Consider the following 25,341-nt stretch of genomic DNA (forward strand, 5'->3'; position numbering starts at 1 on the left):
TTCTCTCAAAGACTCAGAGCTTGCCAAAGAAATAGGCCTGGACCCAACTGCCCTTTCCAAGTTGCATGTGCTGGGTGGAATGTGTAAGTTGAAAGGATATGGGTGAAAATATTTGGGTTTGAAGAGATGGAATGTTGGCATTGAAGGGGTGGAATGCTGAATTTGAAGGAAAGAATGTCGGATTGTGGGGATATTGGGATTAAAGAGATGGAATGCTGCATTTTAGGCAAGGAATGTTGGACTCAAGGGATGGAATGTTGGGACAAAGGAGGAAGAATGCTGAAAGCAAGGGATGGAATGTTGGACTGGAAGGGTGGAATGCTGGGATTGAGAGATCGAATGTCAAAACTGAGCCTGGGAATGCTGGAATGTACAATCAATGGTGTTTTTATCTTCTGTTGGCATGTTGTCCTGTAGGGGTTGTCCTATCTTGTGGATGATCCCCTGTTATCTGTACGAACCTCCACCATCAAGGTATAACTTTTTAAAATTTCAATTGATGTTTTTCTCTCTGATTCTTCTGAGTCTGTGGAGTCTCCTCTTCTTACCCCCTGGTCTGGTTCTCTGCATGTGCTGTTGATTCTTCTTGGGCTTATCCTAACTCTGCTTATCCTACCCAGTACCAGCTCAGGCTTCCAGTTTTTTTGTGCCTTTCTGATTCCCTTTTTTGACCTCCCCAGGAGCTTGGAGGGGTGGTGGAACATGGAACCAATGTTGGTACCTTGTGAGTGTCCATGTGCCACATCTGTCTGTGCCACCCGCCCAGCTCTATGGGGACTCCTGGTATCGGCTGTCAGGGCTGGTCTCTCTCTGAACTCTGTCCTCATGCTACTTCTCCTCAGACTTTCTCCTCACTCTGGCAGCCTTGACCAGACCATTCATGGCATAGATGTTTAGTCACCCTGGCTAAACAGCCATATGTTAGTTATCCTGGGCTCCACTCCACCCCATCTTGGTGGCCTCCATCAGGAGCCTGTTAGCATCCCCTTCCCATGCTTACACTTGACTTAGGGAATCCTGTGCCTTTAGGTATATTAAGGAGCCATACCCCATAACCAGGTGGAAAAAACCCAGTACTCAAAAGCAATCATAACCCTGAGTGTGTGACCGCATTGGCCTTCCAGAGCAAAGCTCTCCCAATACTGTGAATAATCCAGTGCCTTTAAAAGCTTATGTCTCACACTTGCCCAGGATTCATAAGGATCTCACCCAGTAAATCCAGAAAAGACAACCCAGCGTACCCACTACCCATTGTTAGTGACTCCTTACCTGCCGCTCCCTGCCCCCCGCCACCAGAAGATCCTGTCAAAGCCTGCAAAGTCCGTCAAGTCTTTGCTTCTAGCTCTGAGGATGCCACTAAGTCCCTCCATGTCCTCCGTATCCCTTCAGCCAAAGCTGTAGACGAAGTGAATGTCACATCATGATTTCACAACCGCAGTCTCCGCCCTCCAGTCTGATGACCAGGGCTGTCAATGGTAATCTCCTCCTTCCTTCATTTGATGCCTGTAGGATATCCCCCATGTCCTGAATGCTTATCTGTGCTCCAGGCAGCTGGGAGCCCTTCTCCCAAGGCCCAGAACAGAGACAGGCAGCTATACAGAGTATGGGGGCTTATCCCCGCCCCCCCTCCTCCTATCTCCTTCTCCTACCTCTTCTCCCTCTGCTTCTCACAGAACCACGAGTTTATAGATGAACAGATGTTTGAGCAGAACTGCATGGAGAGTTCAATGCAGAACTACCCATCCACACGGAGTCCCTCACTGTCCAGCCACCCGGGCCTCACGACCACCTGCTGCTCCCGTCGTAGTAAGAAAACCACACACCTGCCCAACTCCAACCTGCCGGCCACCCGCCTGCGCAGCATGCAAGAGCTCAGCACGATCCACATCCAGGGCAGCGAGCAGCCCTCCCTCACTACCAGGTGGGTGGCTCCCATCTCCATCACTCCCTAAGGTCTGCAACGCTCCCTTCCCAGAGTGAAAGGCTCTCAGCATTAGGAGACCCCTGGGGGTCCTCAGCCTTCCCTCCTCCTTATCTAATGCATGAGTCCCTCACCTCACCTCCCTCCCCCCACCTTCCTTCTCATCCTTGCAAGTTAACCCACAGGCCTCTCATATGCTTTGGAGGATACTCTAGCAGGTGTAGGCCCAATGTGGGGTTAGATACCAGAAAAAATAAGAACAACAACAAAAATCCATAAATGACCTACCCTCGTGCGAAGAATGGACTGTTTTCTCAAGACAATAATTTTCACAATTGTGAAATTATATGAAATATCGGCTTATCCCAGGCTGATTTTGAATCACAGATTGACTCTCTACTTACATGTAGGCAACTTCCCACTACCTCCAATGAGTGGCAAGGAATTCAGGGAAACCAAAATCAAATGCCACAAGTGATGGGAAAAAAATCCACTGGAGGGAAAAACGTATACTCTGAATTCCAAAGCCCAGTATCCATGACTTTTACAATTCGGGGTAGTTCAGGAATAATAATCAGAATGGATAATTACAGGCCGATTACCAAAAGCAGAGATGGAGGGACACCCAAATCCCCTCCCAGTTACTGTGAGCTAGACAGGGAGAGGGTCAAGGAAGCTTTGGGACACTAGCAAGACGAACCATCATCAACTCACTCTTTTTTTATCCCAGTCGTTCCAGCCTTAATTTGAAAGCAGACGACGGACTGAGACCAAACTGCAAAACATCCCAGATCACCACAGCCATCATCAGCATTCCTACTCCCCCAGCGCTAACCCCAGAGGGGGAAGGTCGGCCACCCCCTGCCAGCCCAGGCTCCAACACGAACATTCCTGCCATAGCCAGCAATGTTGTCAAGGTCTCCGCCTTGTAAAACCACTGGACAGAGGGCCAGTGCGGGTAGTGGGAGTGAAGGGGGCTGGCATGTTGGTGGGTGGCCACTGTGACCACTCCCTCCCCCTCCCCCACTATTTCTGCCCACCCTGTTGCACCCCCAACACTGAAACCTGTGCCTGGAAGGAGAAAGAGGCAGCAAAGGGGCACCTGAGGTTCACTGCTGCTAGCGTGGACATAGCCCTGTGCCACTGCATCTCACAGGGGCCAGAGGAAAGGGAGGGCGGGGCGGGTAGGGATGGGACTGTGCGGGTATAAGCTGCGAGCCAGGACAGGGCCCGGAGTGGGGAGCCTCAGACCAAATAACCATTGTTTCTGGAGACCCCAGTGAGGAAAATACAAGACCAAGAGCAGCACAGAGGCCGAGTTGTCACATGCAAAACAGGAAGAAAATATAACACTGTGTATTTAAGCACCTTTTTCAAGGCTCTAAATGGATAATATTTATTCATGGGAAAAGGTGGAAAACAAAAACACCCACGGAGTTTTGTGAAATGTTTTTCTCCATGGACCCAATACCTTTGAACCAAAACAATGCATTTTGTGAGGGGGTTTGTTTTTTTTTTTTTTTCTCCTTTTATAGCAAAAGCTTTTAGGCTAAGAAGTCAGTTACTGCTGAGTTCTCTCTTCGTTCCCCCAGGTAGGTGAGGTCGACTGAGCCTGGGCCCCACTGCCCAGCTGACCTGCACAGAGCTGCCACGTGACCACACAGCAACACTCACCCTCTGTCTGCCCCTGTCTCCTTTGTCTCTGTACCTCTCTGCTTCACCCCCTGGCTGTTTTTCTCTGTGTCCAGCCATCTGTCTCCACATGGACCCCAGTGATACTGAGACATGTTAGTAAAGCCTTCTCCACTGCCAAGCACCTGCAGACTCGTGCCAAGGACATGAATGCAGTGGTGGAAGAGAAAAGAATAAAGCAAAAATGGGCATTTAGGGATGAGGGAAGTCCACCTTAAAGAACAGAGTGCTTCCCTTGTGGTTGGAACCACTGGTGTTGAAGTTTCCATTTCTGGGGAAGAAAGGGAATGACCACATTTATCTCACTGGGATCTTGGAAAAGGAAATCGCTAGCACCTGAGAGGCACAGGCAATGCCAGTGTGTGCCAGTGAAGAGAGAAGAGAAGAACCCAGGGCTCCCAGCTGCAGTCAGCCCCTGTGGCACCTTGCTCTGTACCCTTCTTTCAGGACCCACCGTAAAGCCCATTCAGAGCTCTGACAAGAAGCCCCAGGAGCAGTTTCCCGCAGAGAAGGCAGCAGTACGGGGACCAAGCTTCTGACTTATCTCACACCTGAGGCAACTCCCACGGAGGCTGCAGAAGGTTAAGCCTGTGTGCCTCACGAAGGATGCTCCAAAGAGTGAAGTCAAGTAAGAGATTAGAGATGATTCTTATCCGGTCTGAATGATGCCTTGAGATCTGAAGAGTCTTCAGGCCTGATGTCCCTGAAGATAACTGAAATGGGGGAGAAGCCTGATCACCTCCCTGCAAGTGAGGAAGTGAATATTATTTTTGGAAAACCTGGACACATCTCTGTGCAAGTGGTTTGCATCCTGATGGGGCTGGGAACAGCATTTCCGGAATCCAATCAATTTTCACTGCTTTTAGCAGAGCAGGTGGGCCTCGGGGTTAGTGACCAGGCCCTTTCCGCCTTCCCCAATCTCCAACTACCCTATTGCAGTCTCTCTAGCCTGGACTCTGAGACACAGGAGCTCCTTGGGAACTCTTTATCCATTCAACAGCTTAGTGGTTAGCTGTTTAATGCTAGGCCAAGAATTTTTCTGCCCACCTCAGCCATCCAGAAGAGTTTCACTAGCTGGGAACCTAAAAACACCTTCAACGGGCTTCCCTATGACTCCAGCTCTACTGACCCTGTAGAAGGAGAAAGTCAAAGGGATGTGAGGTGGCACGTAACCAGAAGATGAGCAGAAGGGCAGAGGAGACGGAGCCTTCTCCTTTACGCTATCCTCACTGACCACTGACTGCATCCCTTCTCTGGGTCTGGCCTCAAGGATTTCCCCCTAACCCAAGAATGGGGTGGTCTGGCCCTCTGAGCTTATGGTGTAAGTAGGCAAAAAGCTTTACAATTACAGAGGAATACGTGTGTACACACAAACACACAACCACCTAAACACACTTGCATACTTAATCCCATTCACGTCATCCACATATCTCATTAGGGAAGGCAGAGGACTGGGCTGGACTCCATTTAGGGGGCAGGCAAAGGACTAGAAAAGGCATTTTTCTTTTGAAAGAATGGGTAATGGAACAAAGTTAAACAAGGTTTAAGTTTCTAAGTATACATCATAGGAACCGAATTGGGTAAAGGATACAGAGGTAAATAGGAACATGGTTACACACACATACGAACTGCCTGTGTTTAAGAACAGGTCATCACAGAGTTAGAATAATGACTGCTCCAACCCAGGACCTGTTTGGTAGTGCACCAGGGTAGCTTACTAGTGGTTCCCACAAAAATTAATGAAATTTTAAAAAATCATGTCCCAAATAATTTCCCACTTTTTTGACCCTAATGAACTGAATGTTTTGTATTTCTTCAATTTCATTTCCAAATCCCACATTATGCCAGTTGCTAAACCACCATTATTAGACTAACCCCTTCATCTCCATCCCCCAGTGTAGCCTTAGCCAAAGATGAGAGACCCTGGTCACACAAGAAAATGGCTCATCTACACAACAGAATAGAGCAAGACTACACTGCTAAAGGGCATTTGTGAGTAAAAAGAAGGTCCAAAGTGTGCCAAATCAGTTGAATGTCTAACTCATTGGCCAGGGACTGAAGAACCAGGATATTATCAGGGTTTTCAGGGGGCAATGGCTTTCTGGTGAAATGACTCGAGCTTTCATAGTTCATGAACAACTTCAGCATAATAGATTTACAAAACTACCTATCCCATTCAATCCTACTCAACATTAGGGAGGGTTAAAAACCAACCAACCAACCAACCAATAAGCTATATTGAAATGAATGGAAACTTAGAAAACATGGAATAGAGTGAATCAGAACTAGAAGAGATTAAAGAATATCTAAGTCATTTTACAGTCTAGAAGGCTGAGGCCCAGAGAAATTAAGTGACCTACTCAAGGTCATGCAGTTATTTAATGACACGACTGGGACCAGAACCCAAGCCCCTTGGCTATTAGTCTAATGCTTTTCCCTACACCCACTGCCTCTCAGAGCAACGATGCTTTAGAGAAGACCCATCAGAGATTACTTGTTGTATCTAGAGACATAGTCTTATGTGAAAGTCAATTATTACTTGGACACAGCCCTTGGAAACCACTGACTGTACTAATCCAAACCATACTTTGGAAACCACCATCCACTAGATACAACTAGCTACGGACTATCAATTCTGTCAAAAATAGGTAAGTGAATAGTCAGGTTTTTTCGGTCAAATCCTGTCTCTCCTCGAAGAGCGGGCTAGGACAACATTTTGAAGCATACCTTCTATAGTCCTGTTAATCCTTTCCACAACCTCTGGTGGTAGTAGATCAAGTTCCTAAATCCTTGATTCACAGAGAAGAAAACAGGCAGAAAGAAGCTGAGTGACATTCAAGTTCACATGGCAAGTTAGTGGCAGAACTATGTTTGCAGTCCAGGGCTTAGACATCTTGTCCCGGGAACTTTTCCTCTACATCATGTAGCATAACTCTGAGGATTGCTTATATATTTTAATATCTGGATTTCAAGGCTAGTGATTAGGGAGAGGAAGCATTATACTCAAAACCACCCTGAACCAGGACCTCCAGAAGCAAACTCTGTACTATTTCTCCTTCATCCCCTCTTTTCGTAACTAGTGTCAAGCTCAAGACTAACTGCATAGAATCCTGTTCAAAAGACTAGATAGTCTCAATGATAGTTGAACACATGAGTCTACAGTCATACAGGAGTATGAAGTCAGCAAGTAGAAAAGTGAAATTAAGAAAAATAATTTGAACAGAAATTAAAGTGGATAGTTAATGCTGATCGACAATTAACAAAAAAGTCAGCTTGTGGATATGTTGAGGACCTTACCCCGTTTTCAAACTATGATTCCTGCAGTTCGGGATCATGTCACTTGTTAGAATATTGGCAGGGAAAGTACATTGAAAGATGTACCTAGATTTTTTTCCTTATCTTTTTTTTTTTTTAACTTTGCAGAGGTAGTGGTTGAAATTTATCCAAACCTAGATGTTTAGGTTATTAATGAATTCTAGTGATCCAGGTTCCCTCATTTCAATGACCAGGTAACTACAAGGCAGAAAGATCCTAATGCTGTTAATCTAAGGCAATATTTGTTTCCCTTTTAATCTAGTTGGCATGGTAACCATGACAAACAGGAACCAAAAAGACTTTTATTTCCCTTTCTGACGTCCTTATGAAATCTCAGCATTTGCAACGCTTTAAAATGATTGAAGGAAAAGCGTTGTTATGACCCATCACCCTCGGAGCCCAAAGAGCATCATGAGGAGCATCGTTAGAACTAAGAGAAAGTGGATCAGAAAAAGAAACAGCTTTAAAGGGGTTCCTTTTGAGTCTTGTTTTCTACTCAGAATGTTCTATGTTTTTCTCATCAAGTGTGGGAATGAATTTATCTTAGCAGGTTACTTAACTACACTGGATAATGTCACACTAACCAGTGTAGGGCACTGACCCAAGTCCTGGGGGGGCTCCTTGGACCAACAGACTATTTTACAAACCTGGGTGGTGGGAGGGATGGTATATTTTTGATAATCAGACATTCCAATGTAATGTTTTCCTTAGAGGTCACCCTCCCCCATCAATGTTATCGTGAAAAACATCAAGTGTGTTCTTTTCTATTTTCATATAATAAATGGGCTTTGCTTACCAACAACACAATGGCAAAGAAGAAATACTGTATAAAACTGCAGGAAGATAAACATGTGAAAACTTTCTATGGGGAAAAAAAAACTCTTGAGTTTCCTGTCGTCTTCTTTTGAAACTGTAGTGCATATGTTAAAATGTATATCATTTACGGTATTGAGTCATGTGCCACTGCTGTACCTGATGTATCCAATCTGGATTAAACAAACTATGTGCCGCAAACCCTAACATGATTACGATTGTTTATTTTAATACCAGTTCTCCTGCTATACATTAGAAAATAGGGTAATTTTTTTGGGGGGGACTTTTTTTTTTTTAAACATCTTTATTGGAGTGTAATTTTTTTACGAGGTGTGTTAGTTTCTGCTGTATAAAAAGGTGAATCAGCTATACATATACATATACCCCCATGTCTCCTCCCTCTTGCGTCTCCCTCCCACCCTCCATATCGCACCCGTCTAGGTGGTCACAAAGCACCGAGCTGATCTCCCTGTGCTATGCGGCTGCTTCCCACTAGCTATCCATTTTACATTTGGTAGTGTATATATGTCCATGCCACTCTCTCACTTCGTCCCAGCTTCCCCTTCCTCCTCCCAGTGTCCTCAAGCCCATTCTCTATGTCTGTCTTTATTCCTGCCCTGCCACTAGGTTTATCAGTACCTTTTTTTTTTTAAGATGCCATATATTTGAACAGAGACTTTCTTCCTTGCCAGAAGGCTCACAGAATCTCAGAAGGGTACTTAAGGTCTAGTCTCATCTTCCCTTCCCCGCCCTCCCTCAATGCAAGCAACTCCTCTGTGACATCTGAGATGGTTCTTGCCTGCTTGTATGCTTTAGTCATGGATGTTCACTAACAGGGAAAGCATTTGGCATTTGCCAACAGCTCTATTTTGAGACACAGCCCTGTATTACTGAGAGAAAATATGCTTTTAATCTGCACTGATTCTGCTGAGAATACACTGAATATCCACTCTTTCATCTAAACCAACGTCTCAAACTAAAAACTCAAAATTAAATGCTATACAGGGTATAGCAGAAAGCTTGGAAAAAAGATGACAGAGGCCCTTAGGTTCTATCACTTACTTATATGGCTTCACATCAGTCTCTTCTCTCTTGGCTTCAGTTTGTTTCCTCCTCTTAAAAATGAGGGGATTGGATTAGATATCCTGAAGATCTGTTCTAACCTTAATAATTCTGGTTTAGGTAGTGAGAGCAAAAGGCATTTTCATATTTCACCGTAATGTGGCCAGAACAACGGGGATTCTTTTGATTTCCCCACAACCAGATCCCAATAAATGAAAACTGAAATAGAAATGGAAGGTTAAGGCCAATCCGTGATGCCAGAAGGCCCTAGAAGTTGGCTGTGAAATTCATTTCAATCACTAATGTTCATATCCTTATCACCCACTAGGTGTCACTACAGATTCACAGCTCAAATAATCTGGAGCAAAGTAACTGGAAACCAGATGTGGTGAACAATACGTGCTTTTTCATTAAAAAGCACTAAATGTTAACTGGGATATATGTGCTTGTTCACAGCGGCACAAAACAATAAACATATTCTGCCAAAATAAGAAAATAACCTTGTCAGAGTTCCAATGTCAGCTATGACTATCAAAAATATGATTTTATCTTTTAAGATTAACATAGCTTTATTTATATTTGGGGGAGAAAAAAACCCCTAAAACTTCAAACTATTCCCTTGTCTCATGAGTTGATCTGTAACTACTATAATTTCTGTTCAATTATTTTTAGTATTCAGGGGCTGAAGTTTACCTTTAAACCTTTTTTTTTTAAGGTTAGGTTATGTTTAAAAGGTTAGCAATTATTATTGCAATACTTAAGCTACTTTAGAAAATATTACTTTTAATTACCCAAAATAACTTGTATCCTCTAAGTCAGAATTATCCAAAGCAACAGGTTTCTCAAACATTTCTCTACATGTTAATACTGCTAGCCTAATTTAAGTTAAAGCCTAACTTGAACAGCTGTAATAAGTGTATTTAGTATTCTAGAATTCAGACATTAAACCAATTCACACTAGCCCTCATCCAAATTAAGTGAATGTATAAAGGCTCTCTATACTCATAAAAAGATTATTCTTTTCTCTAACTAGAAATTATCTTCTCTCACTAGTCATGTATTAGTTAAATCTTAGAACTAGAAGGGACCCTAAAAATCTAGTCCAACTGCCTCCTTTTATTGATGAGAAAATTGGACCCCGCGAGGCTAAATGACTAGTACAAAGTAAAAAATAGGTAGTAACAGAGTCAACCAAGACAACTGCTCCTTCTACTACACAACATTCTCAAGTGAGTTTGCCTAAAACCTATCTATAGTCCCCAAAAGATTAAGGGGTTATGCACCTAGAATGACAATTACAAATTAAAATTCCACACACAGTAACATACAAATGCCAGCAGATTCCTTCCACAGCCACAATAACTACATCCCTTATTTGGGAAGGTAACTGCTGAAATTTTCCTAGCAAATGCTTATGAAAAATAAAACAGTATTATTTTCATGTTATGTATATGCTTACCTCCAGCTTATTTTTCTATTAAAAAAGAGATCACAAGACAATCCTAAAAGAGAATCCAATTAATTTCAAGACTAATGGGTACCCTCATCTCTAATTAAGATGCAGGAGTATCCTGATTAAAATTCCCTAGCAATGACAAACTGTGAACTTGGCTGTATTGTGGGGGAAAGGGTAGAAAAAAAAAAGAGGAAAGTTCAATTATATAGCAGTGACAAGATCTTATTTAAACATGTAATTAAAGTCTTTTTAATGACATTCTGGTCCTAATTATGGATTTAATATTTACAGTGTTAATTAATTCACTCTAACTTGGCAATACATGTACAGTACTGATACATATAAATAAAGCATATCATTGCCCAACCCAAATGACAGGAATCTAAGTTAAACAGTTTAGGGCTGTGTTATGTGAGTGTCAGACAGTAAATGACAATGGCTGTGGATGTTTGCTGACAGCCGTGGGGGAAAGTGTTTATATTGCCTAGACAAGTATGCACACAGGAAAGGAGAGCTTCCCATCACTTTTAAAAAGTAAATACATATCTCTATTCATACTCGGTTCTCTCACCACAAATCCGTTCACAGAGAAGTTTGGGAACCAATCGTATATTCATAAAAGAACTGCTACAGAGAAGAAATGAAAGAATATGTAACTTCCAATTACATTTATCTAAATCATAATTTACACATACAGCATCTCAGAAAAATGCTAGAAACTTCCCTTAGCCTACCAGCAGAGTACAGCAGTTCTTAACCTGGGTTCCACAGATGGGCTTCAAAGGGTCTATGAACCCTTTGAAATTACATACACAATTCTTGTTTATAGAATGAGAAATTTTCTGGGACAAATCTATAGCTTTCATCAGATTCATAAAAGGATCCAAAAATCAACAAAGATTAAGAGCTGCTCCTTTTCCTGAGGAACAAAAACAAGACAGCCACTACTGATGATCCTTAGCTATTTAATGCACATCAACCACAGCTTCCACAATTATAAAGACAAAAGATATTCAAAAGATGAACAATAAACATGTCAACACACTTGGCTAAGTTTCTACTTTTACTGGTAATAAATATTTTTACTGGAAGCAAACAAGGACCTTCAGGAAAGTCAAGCAATGTTTATTCCTTCCTGCCTAAACCTAAAAGGAGAGGGGGCTTTCTGTTCTACCATGCTACAAATTTCTACAAGAACACACCTCTATGGAAATGTAGCCCAAGACTTTTGGAAAGAACTCCACAGCATAAACTAGCATTATTTTTCAAATCTCAACTGTTTTTATTTCTTTTAAGCAAGCAGTGGTATGTAAGTCTTTTTAAGTGTTTCTTTTTGGAACAGCTTCTAGAAAATGGCACCCTGGGACCTTTAGCTCTATGTCCCCCAAATTTTCTTTCAAGAATCTCATCCAGGAAGTTTCTTTAAAGAAGATAATTCATCTGACCTGAATCAGGTTGATTTAGGTCAAAACAATCTGAAAACTAGATGTGTCCCAGTGGAAAGCCTCAAAACTTCTCCAGTTGCTCAAAAATGCCACTATATGCCACTCTACTACAGGTCAAGGATGGCAATCCAAAGGTATCACTTGTTGATATCCCCAGATGGCACGACGTACAGCCTATAATCACTGGTTGCCACGCATCATTTCTTGTAGATAAACGGTATTCATGTGATAGGCTGCCATCCAGCTTGGATGCCTCTGAGCGTTCCAATAATACGACTGAGAAGCAGAAGCATAGTATTCCTGCCATGCCCTGTAGTAAGCTCTCCAGTACCCCTCATAGTCCTGATAGGTGTCAGAAAAACTCGGATGTGTTTCCCTATGGCGGTCATACCAACCATCTTCCTGGGGTTCTGCCTGCAATCGATAGGAAGACCGCCTGGGAAGGCTTCTCTGGCTCTGCTTAGCTCTCTGGTTATGGTTAGCTCCCTCTTTATGCCTTGTCTTTATTTTGATTTCAGGTGATTCTTGATACTCTACTAGATGAGGGGTGTCATTTCCATTCAGAGGCTGTTCCAAAGAGATATGGCCACCCACAGGAATAGATTCCAAGTCTTTCAGCTGAGTATCAGAAGAACCTTCCAAGTATGACTTACTTCCTTTGCTCTGGGAAGAACTCCTTGAACTGTAAGAATCACTGTCACTCTCAGAGTCTCCAGATTGGCTACTACTTGCCAATATCTGCACTCTCTCTTCAGTAATTCTATTTCTCACAAAACCATTTTGAGGATTCACAGTCTGATCCCCAGGACCTGTGTAGTGTCTGATGACTTCCACAGGTTTCTCTAACCCCTCTTTAATATAGTGTTCGTAATCCTCCATCAATTCTGCAAAAGTCAAAGTACATGGCAGATGGGTTTTAAAGGAAGACAGACAAGGAATTTTGGGGAGTGACACAGAAGCTTCTTTGACTTGGTGCTGACTGTTAGTAGAGTTTTCAACAGAGGTCTGAATAGAATTCTTCATTTGCTCTTCCAATTGTACGGCACAGCCCAGTTCTTTTGGTGACATGGCTTTTTCTACAATTCCACACTCTGAGTGGCTTTTCACAGGAAGCTTTTGTTTGGTATTATTTTTTGATTTGACTGATAGTGCAGATACAGAAGTATTTCTAGATGAAGCCATGTGGTTACCATGAGCTTTCTGAGTTTGAAAGGTGCTCTCTATTTTTTGAATTTGTTTTAGGGTCTGTGTAGGTATACTTGCTAAGCCATATGTATGCATGGCAGCTTCAACCTCCACATCCCAATCCAAACATTCTTCCATCAGACCAGGAGGAATAGGATCTACGTAAAAGGAATAAAAAAAGTATTAAATTCTCGAGCTGTTCTAGACCAGCATTTTCTGAATGGATTAATAAAGCTTTCCACGGTCAAATAAGATTAAGAAACAAAATATACTAACACTATACTAAGAAGCTTAATATATTAGATTTTAAAAGACCTAAGCAAAACTTGCAGTAAAGAAATTTGCCCAAAAATATAAAAGACCCATCCCATACCCCCTCACTCGAAAAGAGCTTATTCTAGGAGCGAGGTATGCCTCTACAGCGATTCTCCCATCCTTCCTCGTCTCCCTCTCCCCAACTCCTCCCCATTATCTCACTACTGATAACAGCAAAACAAGATATTAGAAAATGGATTGTGCTCCCCAAAGCTTACCAACTGGGAAATATTACAACTGCAACCCCGTACCCAAGTAAATCTGCCACCCTATATTCTACGAGGGAGAAATCACTGCCCTCAACGGTGGAGGAAAAAAACCTCCACGGGGAAAAAAGCCAGATGACTGTGAAAAGATCTGTGGTACCAATGGCACTTGTAAGTTTAAAAAAATTTGCTGGCTCTAACTCTATAAATTTCCTATCCCATCCAGGCATGACAATTTGCTTCCACCTGCACTCAGATCTTTCCAAAGTGTGACCAATTTTCATCTTAGGCAGATTAAGTACACAGAGGCCCTGCTTTACAAAGACCTCACCTGTCTGTTGCTGCTAGTGGTGTTCCATGTATGTGCACCCACTACTCATTCCCTCAGATCTGGATTCTTCAGCTGGGGCTCTTGATCCTTCACTGAACAGACCCTCTAACTAAACATGGATTCCTACTAAGGTGCCATCCCTTGCTTGCGGAGACCTATCATTCAGGCCAATTCCCTCCTAATCCTGCTCCAGGCAACTCACCCGAACAGTCTGTTGTCACACAAGTGCCTAGTCCAGTATAGATCTAACACTATAAATATCATTTTCTCATCATTTCGGGGCTCTGTTAACTTTTCATAAAGATCCAAATATGTCACTTTCTGGTAACCAAAGACAAATCTTATTTTTATCACTAGATGTTATGATACTGAGTCCTACCACAAGTCCTAACTCTCTTGTACCAATTTTCAATTTACTTTTTCCATTATTTATAACTATAAAGATCACCAATAGACTTATACATAGAGAGAATTAACAAAATATAGTCTTAGAACTGACACAGAACCTAAAGACCATCTACTCTAAAAACAAATATTTTGTAAATCAGGACATAAGCTTAGAGCAATTTAAAAAATGTGTGAAAATGAGTTATCACAAAGCCAAAACTACTAAAATTCACAGTACTCCCAAACCTGTGTTTCATCTAGCTTTGTAAAAATCACTAAAGAAGTTAATATAAATTGGTAAAATATTCATTGTTATATTTATTCAATAACTACATAGTCCATCTTCTAGAAGGTCATTATACACTATATAAGTATACATTTATGTATCTATACAACGTATATATATACACACACTAACATGCATACATTAACATATACAGTTGACCTTTGAATAACACGGGTTTGAACTGCAGGTATGAACTGCGCAGGTCCACTTATACGCAGATTTTTTCCAATACGTACAATAGTACTACACAATCAGCTGTTGGCTGAATCAGTGGATGTGGAAAGGCAGATATGGAGGGCTGACTATAAGCTATACAGGGATTTATGCTGCATGGAGGCTCAGCGCCTCTAACCACCCCCATTGTTGTTCAAGGGTCAGTTGTATAGCAAATAAACCATATTTCCACCCAGGAGTTTGGTTTTTTTTTAGTAAGTTTGTTTGTTTGTGTATTGATTGATCGATTCACTGATTGCATTGGGCTCTATCGATTGACTGCATTGCTCATGGGCTCTAGAGCGCAGGCTCATTAGTTGTGGTGCATGGGCTTAGTTGCTCTGCAGCATGTGGGATCTTCCCGGACCAGGGATCGAACCCATGTCCCCTGCACAGGCAGGTGGATTCCTAACCAGTGCGCCACCAGGGAAGCCCCAAGCTGCTTTTTAAAACTGCTGTCTTGGAAACAATGCATGTTTGAAACTATTAATGATCTCTTGAAAACTTTTTTAGAAATCCTAAAAAACTGGGTGGGGACTTCCAGGAGGCACAACTACTGAGCCCACGTGTCACAACTACTGAAGCCCGCGTGCCTAGAGCCCGTGTTCCATAACAAGAGAAGCCACTGCAATGAGAGGCCTGCGCACCACAACAAAGAGTAGCCCCAGCTCGCCGCAACTAGAGAAAGCCCGCATGCAGCAACGACGACCCAACAAAGACCCAACACAGCCAAAAATAAATAAATTAATTTTTAAAAAAAAGCAGCTTGATAAATGATTCATTAAAATCAAAAGAAAACACTTCAACATTTTCAGAACAGTGTCCAAATTAAAGATACTATTCCTTCCCCATGGTGACAAAGGGGAGTATGGCAAGAATTACCTTCATAGCAACATAAGAGGTAAAATACATCTCTTGATATAAAAGAATAAAACCAAATTGCAGGGCTACAAAGTAAAATATGGAGTTAATACAGTAGGAAAATATTTTTCATTTTTCATGTGTCATTAGTTAGCTTGCAATCTTCTCCCTGTTACTTATTAGCTGTAAGACCTTAGACAAATATTTAACCTCTCTATGCCTCAATATCCTCATCTACAAAAGGTAGATAATAATAGCACATACCTCACGTAATTGTGGTGTGAATTAAATGAGTTAACATATATACTTAGAACAGTATCCAACACATCATAAGTACTCTATGTTAGCTATTATTTTTATTAGGCCTATCATTATTATTTTGACAGCAAAATGAAACAGACAAAATATACCTGGTAAAGGCTGAAGATTGATCTTACATTTCTGGGCAATTTTCATCATCATATTTTCTTCTTCTCCCCTACAGCAGTAGGTCACTGTCAGTCCCAAAGTACCTAAAGCACAGAAGGAATGTCAAGTAGTAAATCATTTTCACATAAATGACACTTCAAGTCCACCTGTCACATTATAGCTTCCTCCCCTTAAAGAAAGCACCCAAACTTTTTTCTTTTCTTTTCTTTTTTTTTTACCAAAACGGCCAGCTCTGCCAATCCGATGCATATATGTCTCCCAATTCAATGGAACATCCAGGTTTACAACCAGATTCACGTTCTCAGCATCAATTCCACGGGAAGTCTTGAATTGAAGAAGAGAACAGTTGTTTGTGTGCATTAGCCATTGCATGGCACACTATATTATTCAGTATAACCAAGAGCCCAATTAAGAATAGGAGGATATTTAAGAGCAAGGAGGATATTTAGGAGCAAAGGAAAAGAAAATTCATTTCTAATGACTAATTTCAACAATAAAGATAAAAATACAGAAGACATTTTTAGGAAGAAATCATATTCCCCAGCACTGGAAAGACAATTATCTTCTGGTATTCTTGTCAGATACACCCGCCCAAAATAATAGATGAAATCTGTACATTTGATAACAGAACATATGTCCAGATGGATTAATCACCCAAACTGAACAGGAAATTTACCAAATCTGTGGAAACGAGGACTCTGCAATGAAACTGCTTCAGTTTAGCCATAGCATCAAGACGCTGATTCTGATTCATGTTGCCTAAAAAGACCCAGAAAGAAAGTCATATAAAAACAAGTGAACAGGGCTTCCCTGGTGGCGCAGTGGTTGAGAGTCCGCCTGCCGATGCAGAGGACACGGGTTCGTGCCCTGGTCCGGGAAGATCCGACATGCCGCAGAGCGGCTGGGCCCATGAGCCACAGCCCCTAAGCCTGCGCGGCCGGAGCCTGTGCTCCGCAACGGGAGAGGCCACAGCAGTGAGAGGCCCACATACCGCAAAAAAACCCAAAACAAGTGAACATACATTTATCAAATCCAGAAAAATCAGAAATCATAATTGCCAGTCTTAACACTTTAACAACCAAAGTTAATTCTGTCCTTATATGCAAATCTAGGTTAAGAACTAACGTCAGAAACAAAAACCTAAAGTCAGAATCTTCTAAAATATGGTTAGGCAATCAACTAGAAATTCAATTTTAAATGGTGACTAGGCTATGCCTGCAGATATAACATTATATCTACAAAGTGCCATATGAGGTTTAACAATTCTTAGGAAAATAATATTGATTTAACCAGCTGTTTACCAAGTTGGTGTTGAAGTGTGATCTATCATCCAAATACTGGTCCATCAGAAAACAATCTCCCCAGTATCTCATAATATACCACGACTAAATGAGCTTATGCTAACAGGTTAAAAACTAAGCTGAGATAGCAATCAAAACTCTAAAAAGGATCTCACTTATCAAAAATTCCTTTAAATCTTTCACTCCTAGGTCAACAGTAATAATTTAGCTTTGTGTCAAAAATGAATCAGTTTTGCCTTCCACAAGACTGTAAAAGTCAATTTAGTTAGCAATTCTTTGTATTTTTTACAATGTTTATCTTAAGATAACAAAGACAGACTCTATTTTGTAAAGTTATTACGTTCTTTGTGGCTATAACTCCAGTTTTCTAGTTTTTTAGTACATACCATGTTACTTCTTAAAGAGACAAATCCCAGTGAAAAATAAACCTGAAATTCCTTTTACTCTGAAGACTCAGTCTAACCTCACACTCACAAGACAAGTCAGGAAGTGGTATCTCTTCCTCCTGACTTTGGAGAAGCTTCAAGTCAGGATACTAAACAAAGATTAAAGTTAAGAGATGAACTTACCTGAAATGCACTCTGCAGGAAAGCCTTTAGAAGAAAGGATATCAGCCAAGTGTTGTGCTCTATGAAAAATAACACAGAGGGTTATAATTTTACAAATACTGCCCCACACCTATCCTTTTATTTCACAAGTTCCCCAGATGACTTTTTTTTTTTTTTTGCGGTACGCGGGCCTCTCCCATTGCGAAGCACAGGCTCCGGACGCGCAGGCTCAGCGGCCGTGGCTCACAGGCCTAGCTGCTCCGCGGCATGTGGGATCTTCCCGGATCGGGGCACGAACCCGTGTCCCCTGCATCGGCAGGCGGACTCCCAACCACTGCGCCACCAGGGAAGCCCCCCAGATGACTTTTTAAGGTACATTACCTGCTGTGTAAATTAGAAAAGACTAAGGCCTGATTAAATGGAATTTTGCTGAACAATTCTTGTAAATGCTGAGTCTTTTCCTCAAAAATCTTATGGGCCAAAGGGTATGAACTGACAACTTTGTAGTACTGCTTCAAACCTACAAAGAAGAGTCTTCTGTTAAAATGAACATATTTTCTATAGCAAATATGAACGCAAAAGCCAACTTAGCAAAGGAAAGCTCCAGAATATCACAAACCAACCCACTAAATATCCAGTATCTGTACACACCTATGAGACTCGGATCACTGGAGTTTAGTCTTACAAAAGTGGGCTCTCTCATGTACTTTGTCAAAGCATTAGCCAAAAATTCAGGGTAAGTAGCTGACACTGCCAACATCTGCTTACTGGCAGGCAAGGAAGAATAAATCCAACTGCAAAATAAAAGAAAAACACACACACCATGGAAACTATTCAGATGATAATCACCACCTAGAAAAGCAAAAGATAGATACTTTGGGGCACCATTTCAATAGTCAAGTTAGTTATTTTTCTTACTTTATTTGCTCCTGGAAGCTGCCTTCTTCTAAAAGCTTATCTGCTTCATCAAGAATAAAGAGACGTATACTGCCTGGATTCAAGTAGTCAAGTTCTATCAGTTGTTTAATTCTGCCTAAAGTCCAGAAAAAAAATATTCAAATATTCATATGCACCAAATCCGTGCAAATTTCAGCCAATGTTGTTATTCTACTTACAGGTTGAATTGCTAACTTTCCTGACCCAACCCTCATTATTCTTTACACACTAAACCACAAATTAGAAATCCTGAGTTCTGATCTTCCCTAAATCCATTATTTTTTCCCTCACATTTCATCACCAATACGTATGGAAAATAAACACTTCCTGTCAAAAGACTTGTAAGGCACTGAATGCTAGATTTTGATTCTGAGTGACTCATGACCGAAGGACTAATACTGAAGCAAAGAATAATCCCAATCCATGGCTTAGAAGGGCTTTCTGAAATCATCTCATTCCTCTTCTGCTCAGAAGCCTATCCCATACTTGTTCTTAAACATCCTTAGAAACAGAAATTTCATAAATCCTGTTGGTAATCCAGTCATGTGTTTATATGTCACTAATCTAATGCTCTTCATTTTTAATCCTCAAAATAATTACCATAATTATCAAAGATTGCCATATTCTTATTGCTATACAGAAGTGTTCAGTTACTTAAAAGCCCCAGTTATTAACAAGCATTGATATCTTACCAGGAGAACCAACAGCAATATGACACTTTTTAAGTCTGGTTTTGTCTTGTGATAATGGAGTCCCTCCGATAAACACATGACACTCTAAGCCTTCCATTTTTATTCCAATGGCTGTGATAACAGAATGTATCTGTACAGCAATTTCTCTTGTAGGAGCCAAGATCAAAATCTAAAAAAAACATAAAATATACCTTTAACAAGTCGGTAGAATAAATACATAAGGCAGGACTCAAAAAGCTTTACAGTGTTTTTTAACCCAGATACTCATATCTGGGTTAAAAAACACTGTTGAAGAGTCATCATCAGATATACATGACTGAGAACTTGAAATACAGCCTGCTGTAACTACTAAACCACAAAGTAAGACTATGAGGGTCATACCTGATTCATCTTTATATCCCCAATGCCTGGCATACTGTTTATACATAACATGGGCTCAACAAATCTTTGCTGAAGAAATTATCTCCAAATCCAAATCTCCTGTTAATTTGGGTAAGGCCCTCTTAGACCCTACTCTGAGAGAACCCAGAAGGTGGGAGATCAGTATAATACATTCACTGTAAGAACCACATGCAGTTACCTACCACAGCCAAACACCTCATTACCACGAATCAGGTCAAATGCTAAACCTCACCACAATCTAGTGAGCAAATAAAAGAATAAAGAATCCCTATCTGTATTCTCAAGTAACGACAAAATTGACACACATGGCAGACTTATTTTATTTAACACGCAGTAATAACAGAAATCTCTAAACTTCTAACACTAATAATGTGTATTTGGTCACTAACCACACCAACACCACTCATCAGCCTAAGTATCTACTTTACTTGTATACTTTTCATATGTCTTAACACAATCATTCACTTCTACCTCTGAGGAGCTACTGGTATTTCATCTGACCTGTAGGAAATCCACATAACATACCCTCCTTGGGTCCTCTGAGCTAAACTCACCTGGGTACTTAGGTTTTCAAGAACAAGAGAGTCCAAAGCAATGGTGGAGAATACACAGGTTTTCCCAGTGCCAGACTTAGCTTGAACAATTAAATCTGAAGAGGAAAAAAAAATTATCATTAGCCAGGACTGACTGAAGAAGCTTAGGTACCAACATGAAATTCCAGAACTAGACAGGTCTCCAGAGATCACATCCTTAACCACCTCCGTTTTTAAGTTAACTCTAAAACAAGCATGTGGCCATATCCAGAAACAGGCCTCCTCCCTGAACCTCCACCGTTTCTCTTCTTTTTTTGGCTTAGAAAGCAGAAATTTATTTTCTCAAAGTTTTGGAGGCCAGAAATACGAAATCAAGGTATCAGCCGGGCCACATTCCCTCCTAAGGCTCTATGGTACAATCCTTCCTGTCTCTTCCAGCTTCTGACGGCTGAGACATTTCTTGGCTTGGAGTTGTGTAATTCCAATCTCTGCCTCCATTTTCACATGGCTTTCTTCTCTGCCTTTCTCCCTGCTCTTATAAGGACTCTTGTCACTAGATTTAGGGCCTACCCTAATCCAGGCTGATCTCATCTGAGACCTTTCCTGCCGTTTATATTCCCAAACGTAGAACCACTTGACAGCGTGGAATGGACCTCAACTATCTCCAAATTCAATACTGCGCCTCCGTTTGACAGAGGAGGAAACTGAGGCTCGCGTGCGTTTGGCGTCTTGCCCCGGGCCGAGCCCTGCAAGACGGCCGCTCTGGGCCCTTCCCGGCCCTCGCCACGGGCTTGGCCGCCGCCGCCGCCGCCGCCCCCTCCTGCGGCCCTCCCGGCCCCTCCAGGGCCCCAGCCCTCACCAAGTCCGCACCGCCCCAGCGGTATGGCCTTGAGCTGCACGGGCGACGGCCGCTCGAAGCCAACCGCCCGCAGCCCCTCCACCACCGGCCGCGACAGCAGCAGCGACTCGAAGTCCCCCGGCTCCGCCAGCAGCACGTCCCCGGTGCGGGTCCGCGGACTGTTGATGTCATGAGCCGTCCGCAGACTCCGCACTGGCCGGGGGGCTGGCTCCGGGGCCGCGAACTGCGCAGCCACGCGCTCCGCCGGCATAGTGCTCTCCACGCTCTTTAAGGCCGCCGAGCCTTCAAAAGCCGCCGCCATGCTAGCCGCGCAGCCGAATCTCGCGGTACTTGGGGCGAGGCGTGGAACCTGAGAACAAGAAGAGGAAAAACTTTATTGGCAGTCTTCCTGCGAAGACACTGACACTCCCGGCCTCGAAGAGGAGGGGTAAGGGACGGAAGTCGGAGGCTTAGAAAGACTCGGAAACAGCTATAACAACAAAAAAACGTGGCCTGAGGAAGGCGGGAAAAGGGAGGGGAGGAAAGCTGAGGCTACCGGTGTGTCGCCGCCTGCGGCCTACAGAGGGCGCCGCGCGCTCACGGTGGGAGCACTGCCCCGCCCTGCGCCCGCGTTGCTGACCTCACAATGCTGCCTTTGTGAAGAGCCCAGTGCGTCACGCTCCCAGCCTACGGGCTTCGGCTAGGCGGTCAACTCCTCCGGCTCCCCGCCGTGTCCCGCCCCAACTCGCTGCCTCCTCCTGTGCTCGCAGAGAGCGCCCGAAGTACAGCGAGATTTAGGATTGACCACGTTGCCAGGTATATATCTGTGTGCTTTCATCTCTGCGTTCCCAGCCCCTAGCACAGTACCTGGCACACGCTGAGCTCTGATAAAAGCAAATTGAATTGGAACCAGCAACTGAACTGACAACTCCCACATTAGTATCTGCACCTCCGACCTTCCTCTGAACTCCAGACTTGTACATCCATCTCCCTGCTCAACACTTCCACTTTATGTCTAATAGCTCAAATTTAACATTTTCTATGTGTTGCTCCTATCCCTCCCCACCACCATCTCATGGATGACAGCAGTCTTTACCACTTTATTTTAGGTCTCTGCTCAAATACCACCTTTTCAAAGAGGACTTTCCTGAACACTCTGAGATAGCTCCCCCATCCTGGCAGCTCCCCAGCCTTTCCCATCACTCTCTATTCCCTGTTCTACTTTATTTTTCTGCTTATTACTAGATGAAATCATATGTTTATTGTCTGTCTCCCCCACTCTATGAGGACAGGGACCTATTCTATGCCTAATCGGAAAAAACAATCTAACACAGAGTAAGTGCTCAATATTTATTGAATAAATGAGCTCCTATAACAAAGTCTGAGTCATAACTCCAAATTAAGTATTTTTGGAACCTAATATTCACAATTACAAATCTAAAGATTATATCATAATTCTGGTCGTTATCTCTCACCAGCCTCACACTTCCCTACACACACACACACACACACACACACACACACACACACACACAGTGATGATGCAGATTCCAAAGGAGGTAGGAGGACTTTGGCAAGGTAATCCCACTAGAAAGGTATTCTCAGATGCATTTTTCTTATAAATTTACAAAACATTGAGAAAATGTCAACTGTTCATATGAAAGAAGGGGGCCTGTTGGGAGTGGGCAGTAAAGGTTCCAGACTTCCTCTTAGTACCTACCCCACCTCTTTCATCCACTTAATCCCTAAATCCCAAACCTGGGAATTAATTATTCTTGATTCCACCTTCCATTATCCCTCTCCCCTTTCTTTTTTTTTTTGGGGGGGGGGGATTTGGATTGACCAGGGATTGAATCCGGGGCCATGGCAGACAGTGAAAGCACTGAGTCCTAACCACTGGACCGCCAGGGAAATCCTTCCCCTTTCTAACAATTACTTGAGGGCAAGTAATTTTGCTTCCAAATATTGTATCCATATTTCTTCTCCAGTCTCCATAGCATCTGTCCTATTTTAGGTCCCTTTTAAGGGTCCTATTTTAGGACCTTTTAGGTCCTAACTATCACAACAGCCTCCTGAATGGTTCCCCTGCCCAAATATTGCAGTTATGTTACCAGTCATAAATTATATTGCTATAGCTAAAAACAAATCAATACAATTTTTTTCCTCAGTAGTTAAAAAGTGTAATAATGCTGTTGGTCGTAATTTTTAGTGCCATAAAAATAAAACATAAAGGTAAGAGATCATTTAATAACCAGGTAAGGTATGAGAGTAACATACGCAGAAACCAGTTGGACTGTTGTCTGCCTGCTGTCCTCCTTCAGGATAAAATCACAATGGGACCCCAGCCTCTTTGTATGCTGTTCTGTCTACTTGGAAAATCTTTCCTCACCTTATGTACCTGGAAGGTAGAGGGGGGAAGGATTCCTGTGAATTGAAGAAGTGGGAGTAAAAGGTAGACTCGGAATGGATTTTCAGGTTCAAATGGTCCCAGGCAATGATTTCACAATGGAAGTTTCTGCACCCAGAGGAAAGGAAAATAATGTAAACAAAAACATAGACATAAGGTGGCCCCCCTCGAATGTGAGGATCCGTGGGACTATGTGGAAAGAAGGGAAGGCACTAAGATTTTTATAGCCACTTTTTCTCATTTGATCCTCAAAGCAACAAAGGGTAGGCAACCTTATTATTTGCATTCAATCTGCAAACATCTCTTCATTCATTCTTTCAGCAGAAATCTTCTAAACGCCTAATACGAATCAGCCAGATGCTGGAGATGCAAAACTGGGACAAAATAAGCAGAGCACTTGCCCTCAAGAAGAAAGATACATGCAGACGGATAGCTCTGGCCAAGGAGGAAATATTCAAATAGCACAAGGTGGTGTAAAAGTACATGCAGTACTGACATTTTTCAGGGCCTTAGCGGCTCAAAGTGTGGCTGTCATGTGGGAGAGCGTGAGAACATCTGAAAAATTGAGAAAAACAGCTTTTGGTATTCAGAGACCAATAGCTTTCTTCTCTATGCTCTTCTCTCCCCATCCCAAATGAGAGTGGTTTAAAGCATGCGTGGAACTATAAGAAAACCTCCATGCCCGGGTCACTCCTTTCCTAATCCCTGGAGTGTAGCACTTCTGCCAAGATAGCTGCACCAGGAGACAATGCTCAAGTCCCTTGAAGCACTGGGGTGGGGGGGGGTGATTTTCTGAGCTGATCCTGAAGGATAGATGTGGAGTTCATCAGGCAGTGGGGGTGGAAGGAAAGCTCACCAGGCAGACAAGTTAGAAAGATATTCTGGGCAAAAGGAACAGTTTGTGCAAAGGCGTGGAAGCATGAGAAACTATAGTAGATACGGTAAGGTATGAGCTTTAGCATGAACGGAGGCAAGTATGGCAGCGTTTACCAGGAAACAAGGTTGCAGAGGTATATTGGTCCCGTAGTATGGAGGACCTTGTCTGCCACCATAAGGAACATAAAATTAATGTGTTATGCTTGCCCAAAGGAGGATAGTGTTAGGTAGCAATAGAGAGAAATACAATTGGAAGTATAGACTAAGGCTTGATCAGTGACAAAGCTGAGGAGTTTGGATTGTAACTTGCAGGGCATCGAGCATCATCTCAGTTTGGGATCTAATATGAGGTAGTAACTGCAAGGCCCACTTTATAACGCTGTTTCTCACACCTAACAACGCCTGGGTCTTTTGGGTGTTGTCCACTGCTTTCTGAGTGTCAGTGCTTAACCTGTGTGCTGCTTAGCCAGCAAGCAGTGACTGAGCACATGTTTCCTAGTTCTCTCTCCCAGGCAAGGGGAACATGCCCTCCTATATTCTTCAGTTCATCTGCTCAGTGGACTATAGCACCATCAACAAACTTAAGTTACATCAAGTTTATTAAGTAACAATATCTGGCCTTCTGGACAGAATTTTTCACGACCCTGCTCAGTCCTATGCAGCTACCTTTCAACGTGGAGAATAACTATTTTCATATGTGCCCCTTGGCCTATGGGGTGACTATGTCTTCAGTACCGTTTCAAACAGGAATGAGGAGAGGGGAAGAAGCAGGAAAGGCCCAGGTTCCTATACTCTGCGCGGCCACCTCTCACTGTGGGGACTTGCTTAGCTGGCTTTCAGTAAAGGACCCCAGGCCATCCTCCCTCTCTCTAGACCAGACTCCCCTCTTCC

The 25,341-nt window shown here is 42.6% G+C and overlaps 2 protein-coding genes across 3 annotated transcripts in view; one reads left to right on the top strand and one right to left on the bottom strand.

Annotated features, from left to right (window-relative positions):
- KCND3 (potassium voltage-gated channel subfamily D member 3) overlaps nucleotides 1-2,853 on the top strand; it is a gene marked incomplete at both ends in the record, with an annotated part of 224,814 nt that extends 221,961 nt beyond the window's left edge. Inside the window, 3 exons of one of the 2 annotated variants that reach the window (XM_082865598.1) lie at nucleotides 418-474; nucleotides 1,674-1,921; nucleotides 2,652-2,853. In XM_082865598.1, coding sequence (XP_082721724.1) covers nucleotides 418-474; nucleotides 1,674-1,921; nucleotides 2,652-2,853 — 507 coding nt within the window. The remainder of the gene's footprint in view (nucleotides 1-417; nucleotides 475-1,673; nucleotides 1,922-2,651) is intronic. The other variant, XM_082865599.1, reaches the window with a different exon arrangement.
- An 8,580-nt stretch (nucleotides 2,854-11,433) lies between these two features.
- Nucleotides 11,434-21,491, bottom strand: DDX20 (DEAD-box helicase 20). Its single transcript, XM_082832732.1, has 11 exons — nucleotides 21,189-21,491; nucleotides 20,351-20,445; nucleotides 19,395-19,563; nucleotides 18,685-18,799; nucleotides 18,418-18,560; nucleotides 18,148-18,286; nucleotides 17,788-17,846; nucleotides 16,594-16,676; nucleotides 16,136-16,241; nucleotides 15,899-16,000; nucleotides 11,434-13,047 (listed from the first exon to the last, which is right to left on the bottom strand). The coding sequence occupies exons 1-11, from the start codon at nucleotides 21,487-21,489 to the stop codon at nucleotides 11,885-11,887; spliced, it is 2,475 nt and encodes an 824-aa protein (XP_082688858.1). The 5' UTR covers nucleotides 21,490-21,491; the 3' UTR covers nucleotides 11,434-11,884.
- Nucleotides 21,492-25,341: the final 3,850 nt, after the last annotated feature.

The sequence above is a fragment of the Leucopleurus acutus genome (genome assembly GCF_964270905.1).
Source record: "Leucopleurus acutus genome assembly, chromosome: 2".
Lineage (NCBI taxonomy): Eukaryota > Metazoa > Chordata > Mammalia > Artiodactyla > Delphinidae > Leucopleurus > Leucopleurus acutus.

Coding starts and splice junctions, on each gene's coding strand:
- DDX20 (XM_082832732.1), bottom strand. CDS start 21,489: ATGGCGGCGGCTTTTGAAGGCTCGGCGGCCTTAAAGAGCGTGGAGAGC. Junction 18,800..19,394: donor TATTGCTGTTGGTTCTCCTG/GTAAGATATCAA, acceptor TCTGGACTTTAG/GCAGAATTAAACAACTGATA. Junction 16,242..16,593: donor TCCTCGTTTCCACAGATTTG/GTAAATTTCCTG, acceptor CTTCAATTCAAG/ACTTCCCGTGGAATTGATGC.